Here is an 8,964-nt window from a genome sequence, read left to right as displayed (position 1 = left end):
TCCCATTCAACAAATACCGCAATTTTCATCCACTCAATAGAAGTTGAAATCTACTCCCTCCATCCTGAAATATTGTATTCTAGACATTCACAAAATAATTAAGGTAGAGTGTAATAGACACATGTTCCTTCACTTAACTACCTAATCTATTGAAATCCGATTCTATTCTCCATCAGTGAGCAATCCGATATATTTTGATCTAGGTTGTATGTTGTTTTGTTGATCCAGTAGTTTCAGTTGAAAAAGAGACTATATGCTATGATAACAAAACGTAGTTTTTGCTTCATTATTGTTACACTTGGTTGTAATGTTTACTATTTGTTGGTCTTCATATATGCTCCGCAGTGAGCATGTTTTTATGTCACCGTATATATATGTTTCCTCCGGTTGCTTTATTTTCTTTTATCCTTTATTTTATCGATTTGTTTCCTTAAAATTTCACAGCGCTCAAAGTTTTTCTATACGAAATTCACATAAATTGTCGTGGCCTCGTGGGAAATATTTCAGTTATAAAGATGTGGCCTTATGAAATAGTTGCATTAAGATCATGCTCTATGGTTAAAAAATAAATGAAAATTTGAAGCTTGTGTCTACAGTTGCATGTCTATTTAATTGACATGGTTTCGGTGAAAGATGAAGAAATATTATGAAAAATTCTTCATTACAAATTCAAAAGTATTTTCTATTTCATTTATATTTTGCAAACAGATGATAAATAAATAACTAACTCTTCATTGTCTCATAGCAATTTTGAAAGAATTTGAAGATATTTGTAGAGCATTGAAAAGTTGCCTTTTGGGACCAATGATAATCACCCTAGGTTTTGTAGGTCATTTTAAACATTCAATGGAGAGCTGGGAGATAATAATTAGCCCATCATAAAAATTTCACCAATTAGACCATAGAAACTACAGTTATGAATTAATTACAGAAAAACATAGATCTAAAGCTACAGCAAAAAATTTGTACTAAAGCATACCATATTATGTGTTCACTGTATAGATATACTCATGTGGAGTCCAAGAAAAATGGATTTTCATTTTATGATTTTTTTTTTGACTTACTATGATTTTTTAAAGATTCAGCCAAAAATAATAAATAAAAAGACAAAATCATATTTGAAAAACCGCTTATAACCGGTCAGGGAGGTAAAACGAACGGTTTTAAAAATTCAGGAGATGGTTCAAAGCATATTTTCACAAAAGTTAGAGAGATAATATGGATTTTTTTTTAGCAACTAGCTGGGCGTACCCAAACCATGCATACCACGGCCCAATACCAGATCGAACCCCCTGGCCCAGAGTAGCTGACGCCAACACTACATCGGTATATCCTCTCCCCTCGTTTGGTTGGGCTTTTGGTTTTGGTTTTTTCTTCAAAAGCTAAAAGCTCAATTAAAGAGGTTGTTTTTTTAGGTTGTTTTTTTTCCAGAAATAGCTCTTCTATAGTTGTTTCAAGAGAGATAAAGATAGAAGGTATATTTTATACTTGTTTACCCAAACAACTTTCAGCTTTTCTACAGCTTACAGCCTACAGCAACTTTCCCACAACTCACAGCCCACAATAGTTTTTTCTCACAGCCATAGCTCAACCAAACACACCCTTAATTTCTGCTTCTAAAGTTTATTTCCTGTCTCATTGAATATTTGATATATATATATATATATATATATATATATATATATATATATATATATATATATATATAGTATTAAATATAGACTAAAAATGATTAATTATACAGTTTACGACTAATTTGCGAGACGAATTTTTTAAACCTAATTAGTCTATGATTTGACAATGTAATGCTACATTCACGCATATACTAATGACAAATTAATTAGGCTTAATAAATTCCTTACATTTAAAAAGGCAAGAAATAAAAATCGGGATGTAGCCAGAGAGCGTGAGAGTCCTCCCAACTGCAAGTCCCAACTCCCAGTCCAGATACCTCCTTCCCCAGGCAGCCGCGAAATGCCGAAATCCCCCTCGATCAGGACCAGACACGGTCAGATTTCAACGGCCGCGTGCCCGAATATTTGGCCATTCTTCTACCGGCGGCGCCGCCGGTGATGGCCGGGCGGGGTCATCTGGCCCGGCAAAATTTTCGCATGCGTACAGCGCAGGGAAACTCCTGCCAGATGCGACTTTCTTTGCCCGGCGTGGACGGTTTCCTCTATGGCGTCGCATACTCGGTTTCTCTCATGATATCAATAGCGCCATTGCACAAGCCAAGAGGAGGAGGCTAGAAAAGAGAAGAGCAAGGACCGAAGGAGAAACGGAGGAAGCAAAGGTTGCCATACGCTGGTACTTTATGTATTCGTATTTGTGGTATTGCTGTTTCTGTTTGCGCTTGCTGTCGATTCCTCATGGTTGTGTCATCTGCAGACTGCAGCCGCGCTGCGGGAGAAGAGGCCGGGGAGAGCACGCGGAGCCAAAGGGCCCAAGCATCTTGTGGAGTTGTCGTGATTAACTTCCACGCGAATTGCCAAGAGCCCAAGACGGCAAGACCTCGGCGGCGGCAGACTATCGAGCACGCGCTAGCGTCTCGGTGCCACCGGATAGATAGCTTTGTCCTCGTTTTGGTGGAACAGGTTGGCAATAATTAGTTTCCTGCTCTTCCTCTTGCTTCTTTAAACGGCTGCTTAATGTGCTTCCGTCTAGGCATTCTGGTTTTGATATGTTGCTCTGCTTCGTGCTTCCATCACAGACTCTTAATTGGTTAATGCTTCTGAACATGCCTCAGGAGTATTTGATGAATTGCACATCAATTATGAAGTTTTGGGTGAAATAATAAGTAATATACTTACTGCATCTAACAAGAATTTAGTTAAACTGCACAACTGTTTTCCCATGAATTAAAATTGCACTACTCTCTAGACGATAATAAAGCCTTAGCTCTTGTCTGATAGTTTATAGGAAAATAAAGGCACAAATAGCTCTTGTCTGCTAGTTTATAGTAGTCCTTAATACCTCTTAGATATGAGGAAACTGAAATCCTTACAGTTGACAGTATACATGTTGTGTGTGACAAATCGTGTATTGAATTTCTAATTTATCAAGTGGATTTCGTAAATTTATTCAGTTGGTTAACAATTTCAGGACTCAAGAGGCAATGCCAGCACCAGCCCCACCAATTAGTCTGGGAGCTCCAACTCCTTATATAACATCTCATGGATCCAAAGTTGCACGCCTACACATGTATGACTGGATTGTGCTAGTTCTTCTAGCTGTATTGGATGGAGTTCTTAATATAATAGAGCCATTCCATCGCTTTGTCGGATCAGAAATGATGACAGACCTCAGATACCCCATGAAGGACAATACAGTACCATTTTGGGCTGTGCCGGTAACATACTGTTCTCTTGTAGTGTTACCTTGTCAATTCCGATGAACCTCTTGAATACCTTTTCTTCAATCACACTTATTCAGATAATTGGTATTATTGGTCCTATCATTATCATAACAGCGATATACTTTAAGAAGAGAAATGTATATGATCTGCATCATGCCATACTAGGTACACCCACTTTCTTGCCTGATTCGTCGTGCTAGTTTATCCATTTATTACTTATTCTCAAATCTAGCTTGTCCTGGCAGGTCTCCTATTTTCAGTGCTTATCACTGCTGTTTTAACTGATGCGATCAAGGATGGTGTTGGGCGACCACGCCCAGATTTCTTCTGGCGTTGCTTCCCTGATGGAATACCTGTAAGATTCATAACTTCTAGCCAGACCTTAATAATTACTCGCTTGAAGCCCTTGTGCAATTACATTGCATGTGAATTGTATAAGAGAGCTTATGAATTTACTTGGCCTTTAGGATTATAACAACTTTACTACAGGCGCCATATGCCATGGCGAGGCGAGTGTTATTAAAGAAGGTCATAAGAGCTTTCCAAGTGGTCATACTTCATGTAAGTGACATTATTCTTTACAAATATAGGGATTAGCCCCATGTTACTAGAATTAACGGTTTGGGAAATGTCCTATTTTATGATTGCGCTAACTACCTTCTCAGCAGTTTAGTGAACATAATAATTGATGCCTCTTTTTCTAGGTTCCAATCTTTGTTTTAGCTACTGCTGAATATTTCTTAATCAGCTAATAGTATTGGACAAGATGTTTCATATGTTTTGTATACAATGTCTCTTTAATAGAGTTCTCAAGAAACAAATATATTGGTGTTTTTTCCATTTCTATCTGTCCATGTGATCCTCTTAGCCCTTTATGTCAAATATTGCATTCTTCTTTCACTCTTCCATTGAGTGTACAAATTAAAAGTTGAAGTCAGCCGACACAAAAGATTGCTGCTGCAAATGATAGTACGAATTATCTTGATAATATAAAAATGTGATGCTGATAATTTGCTGTATAAGCATAATCTACATATATTGACAAAGTAGCCCATCAACCCGTGCTCCTACATGGATATTAATTTTAATAAACATAAGTGTTACAAGTTTGTGGATAAATTTAGGACCTGCGACTAACAAAAGTTGCTTATCTTTGTTATCCCTCGTTTATTCTCGTATTCTAAATCAATACTCGTATAGGTGCTTCGTAATCTTTATGTGATTGTGATAAACTAAAATTACCAACTACTCTATATGTTTTTCTGTCCCCATTCATAGTCGTTACCCTTTGGATTGCACTTCCATGCATATTTGACATGTGGTTAGTTAAATCCTTAGCTTGAGCTATGTGTTTAACATGAAAATCAATTATACTCATCGCTTCTTGCATACATGTATACGCGGTCTGCATTGTGACACACATTATGCAGTATACCTTGTGTTTGTTTTTTTATATCAACAATTGAAGTAGTGAGTAATGCCAAAGGTAAGTAATTTAGAAACAGATTTAGAAAGTTATTTTATATGTGAACTAGATTATTTCTCATAAGATGAAGATTTAGAGGGTTATTTTAGGTTATTTTTTCATAATGAAAGAAAAGAGGTGGATAATTTAGATATAGCTATAGGGGTTACTTTACACTATTTTTCAAAATGGTGGAGATGAGTACTTATTTAGAAAATAAAATAGATCCAATATCTATTATTATCAATGATAATTGGAGTCTATAGAATTGATGGCTAGTTGTTTCTATTTTTTGTGAGAATTTCTAGGATTTATCTTATTTTCTAGCGTGTCTTGTAAGAATTAACATGGGGGTTCAAAAAGGAATAAGTAATTGGTACTAATAAGATTAACACTTGCTAGAAGAGACAATAAAACAAAAGCTAAACTATCATTTCCACACATAGTCGTGGCCCTAGGACCGGCAGGCTCCATCTCCGCGTTAGTGGCTAGCTCAAACGCCGAGGACCCAATTGGTCTCCAGAGTCGTACTTCCCCTCAAGCTGTTTTGTACCAGTGTGTTGTGCGTCCTGTTCCTAGTAATTGTAAGATTAGCAGTTTATTTGTTTATACTTGGCTGCTCAATGTACTTTACTATTTCCGGCCCCACCTTGAAATATTATGGCATGCTAGTTCGCGTTGGTGGTAGTAATGCTGCTCCATTTGATTCCCTCAAGCCATACAGTGGCCTCAATCTCGTTCTCAGTTCATATTTACCTGCTAACTGTTTCAAAATCTCATGGAGGTTCATTAACGTTTCATAGCACAAGTTATTCTTCTCTCTCGAGTCATATGAGCTTTTCATTCCAGCTGTTATTGTTTGGTGGATTACTCAAAGATTTATGTTTATCTTAGGGTCTTTTGCTGGCCTTGGCTTCCTTTCATGGTATCTGGCTGGTAAAATCAAAGTATTCGATCGTAAAGGGCATGTTGCAAAAGTCTGCATTGTCCTTTCCCCTCTGCTTCTTGCAGCCTTAGTGGCAGTTTCTCGAGTTGATGACTATTGGCATCACTGGCAAGATGTATGTACTGGTGGATTACTTGGTAAGTCTTAAGTAATACCCCCTCCCATTCCCTCCACAGGCACCACAAAGAAATGGAAATGTTAATGTACATATGGTTCTTTTATGAAATGTATGTACATACGATTCTCAAAGTTTAAGTTATTGTTGCAATGTGCAGGGTTGACGGTTGCTTCCATTTGCTACCTGCAGTTTTTTCCACTACCATCTGATGAAAAAGGTATGCTTCTAACTCTGTCCTTGATAAATTGTGCTCAATGTTCTGTCCATATTTGCTGATCTCAAATTATAGTGAATACTTGGTTGGGGGTGTCTATCCTGGGTTTACTTGAGGTTGTCTCCAAGTAATGAAAAAACAATCAAGCTTGGACTTGAAAGATAAATAATCACCCAATGTTTATGTATAATTTGTGAGGTGCCATACGTTTGGTGAATGATGGCAATCATGCTGTGAACTAATGATCAAATGTTTATGAAAGGAAGAGTTTCATTTTTAATCAAATGACAATCCCCTTTTGATATAAACCTACTGCAGCTGGACTAACATCCCTGAAGAATGTTTTTAACTAAATAATTGGGGGTATCGTTGATAGATATTTTCAATTTCAACAGTTGTAACAATACTTATGGAAGTTATTTTTAACCTGCCACTCTGCCTGCAGGAAAACTTGCACCTAGGGTCTTTCTTCTGTTCCTTGATCTTTTTAACTCTTCCTAAATTGGACACTTGTGTCTAGCATCTAGCATGCTCCTGCTTTGGCAGTGCCATGAGTATAGAGAGATTGACAAAGGTGCTACGTAGTACTGCTGTTAGTTAGTAAGAAAGCCCCTGGATGTGGCAGGCTGTGTGGGAAGAGGACTAGTACTAACACTTGTATTGGCAGGGATCATGCATGAAAATAGGACACGGTGCAGTGCCTTGATTTTTGACAGTTTGTCCTGGTATACACCCTGTCATTGCTAGTCCTTGCACGAACTAAGATGGTGAGTTCAATGTGCATGGCAAGGAGAGAAGATAGGTTTAGGTTAAAGGACTAAGAAACAAATCTCAAAAAATTATATTAGTAGTTGGCAGCCTAATCCTGTGCACAGGGATCCTCCAATAAAAAGTTGAAAAATGTCAGCCATTCAAAGTAACAGATAGGTACAAACCAAGTTTGCAGGCTCTCTAGTCTCATGGGCTCAATTAGACTGTGCTGTTTACTACCACGGGCAACCAACTGTGCCCTTCGCTCGCTGTCCTGGAAACTTGTATCCATTATGCATTATTTTCATAGAATGGTTTACTTCGCAAAACTCACATGTCGGTATTGGATACTCCACGGATAGTCGGATACAGATACTCCGAGATATGTATCCCAGGTGTATCGAAAATTTACTCAATTTCTAAATACTAATAAGAATAACCTAGATGCTCCTGAGATACCTCACCGGTACCTATGGGATACCTTGACACCTATCACCGTTCATTTGCTCAGTATAAGGGCCCTTGTCAGATCCAATGGTGGCTAGTTCAAATGCTTTTGTATCTACCGATGGTGGTCAAAACAGAGGATTTCCTGTCGCCAACAACCTAGCTATTGCAACTGGGGTCTTGGCTCCTTGTTGGTCTGAATGTTACGTCCTAAACAATGTTATGTTTTTTATTTTGGAAAATGGTGTATTGATGGTACATCATCAGTCTATTTCTTAAAGTTTAGTGGAATGACTCTATTTTTCATACTAATTATTAAAATTCTATTGCCATTAAAATATTGATTGATAGAGTTTGTGAGGAATGACGTGATGATAGATTAACACATTACATTCCACAAAAAAAAAAGAGATGATGAGAGTGTTCGGTTGGCATTAAGTTCGCACTGTAGCAGCTAAAAACACTGTAGCAGCTGGTTTTTTTTGTGAGAGAAAAATATTGCTCCGGCTAGAAAAAAAAAGCTGGCTGGCCAGCCGAATGTGGGCAGCCGAACAAGCTATGATGGACCAACTCATTTCTCAAACCAAACACCCTAAATATCATGTACCTGTGTCTGTACCGTGTATCTGGGCATCACAGGTGGGTTATTCTATGAATTATCTTAGATTCTTTCCCTTTTTTTAATGTGATGATATGTAGTTCTCCTGTAGAAAACAAAAATAGCGAGGAATACTTACGACCTATGAGAATTGAGTCCTTAGAGTTAGTAAAAGTATCATGTGTCCTTTTTTAATGATTGTTAAATGTTAATAGTTTCACCTTATTCTATGGTCAGGATTGTGGCCTCACGCATATTTCCGACACATTGGTGAGCCAGAGGGTGACAACCAAGTGCAACCCACGTACATGAGCCATCGCAGCTCGATTCATAACGGTTCCTTTCACAGTCCTGATGCAGTGGAAATGAGGAGCACGAGCCAGGCACTGGATTTCATGGAAGCTGGTGGGAGAGTCCAATGATGGAGTAATAACACTAAGGGCCACAGCCCACAGACCATTGTAATATAACCGTGCTTAGTATAGCATGATTTTGTTCGATTCCTTATTATGTAACTTCCAAAGCATATATAGAATATAAAGCACATGTGTCTCTGGTGAGAATTCTTGACTATTAGATTCTATCTCCTTTTGGAACATATATTTGATATGACGTCGATGCGTCATGAGGCACAAAGAAGCATGAGCTTATATGTATTTTGGAGGATCTTAAAATGCGGTCCCTTCAGCATCAGAATGAGCCACAAACAGGTTGTTGGAAGCAGATGGCTTCGGCATCCTGTATAGTATGATGATCACTTTTCTGCTAGTGTCCTCTGAAGTGCAATTGATTACTGCGTTGCTGTGATCCGGCTGCCATGTGATTCAGGTGATGAACAATACACGAAGGAATTCATTCGGTGCAATGGGGTTTGTTGGGAGTTGGGACTGGAACCATTATCGCAGCATCATGTTCCTCTACAGTAGTGGCCAGATTTGAACGGATCCATTTCAGGCACCTGCACAACATGACCAAATTGGTCCTGTCCTAGCAGTTAACTGGGACTGGACAAAAGCCCTGCAAGCTGACACACCGACATGTGAGTTCATATTTTCTTAGACCGAATGATGC

General features: G+C 38.3%; 1 protein-coding gene across 3 annotated transcripts; it reads left to right on the top strand.

Annotated features, from left to right (window-relative positions):
• The first annotated feature begins 1,924 nt into the window (after positions 1-1,924).
• LOC136450379 (lipid phosphate phosphatase 2-like) lies at positions 1,925-8,466 on the top strand. 3 transcript variants are annotated; one of them, XM_066450783.1, is made up of 10 exons: positions 1,925-2,307; positions 2,389-2,594; positions 3,103-3,201; positions 3,288-3,349; positions 3,470-3,520; positions 3,601-3,710; positions 3,823-3,916; positions 5,715-5,903; positions 6,042-6,101; positions 8,131-8,466. In XM_066450783.1, exons 3-10 carry the CDS (start codon positions 3,116-3,118, stop codon positions 8,313-8,315), a joined length of 837 nt encoding a protein of 278 aa, XP_066306880.1. In that variant the 5' UTR covers positions 1,925-2,307; positions 2,389-2,594; positions 3,103-3,115; the 3' UTR covers positions 8,316-8,466. The 3 variants fall into 3 exon arrangements, with proteins under 3 accessions (XP_066306880.1, XP_066306879.1, XP_066306878.1); XM_066450782.1 differs by having other exon boundaries at positions 1,925-2,293; positions 3,103-3,349; positions 3,433-3,520; XM_066450781.1 differs by having other exon boundaries at positions 3,103-3,349; positions 3,433-3,520.
• The last annotated feature ends 498 nt before the right edge of the window (positions 8,467-8,964 follow it).

This window comes from Miscanthus floridulus, chromosome 5 (genome assembly GCF_019320115.1).
Source record: "Miscanthus floridulus cultivar M001 chromosome 5, ASM1932011v1, whole genome shotgun sequence".
NCBI classification, from domain to species: domain Eukaryota; kingdom Viridiplantae; phylum Streptophyta; class Magnoliopsida; order Poales; family Poaceae; genus Miscanthus; species Miscanthus floridulus.
This window is presented reverse-complemented; position numbering and strand designations above follow the sequence as displayed.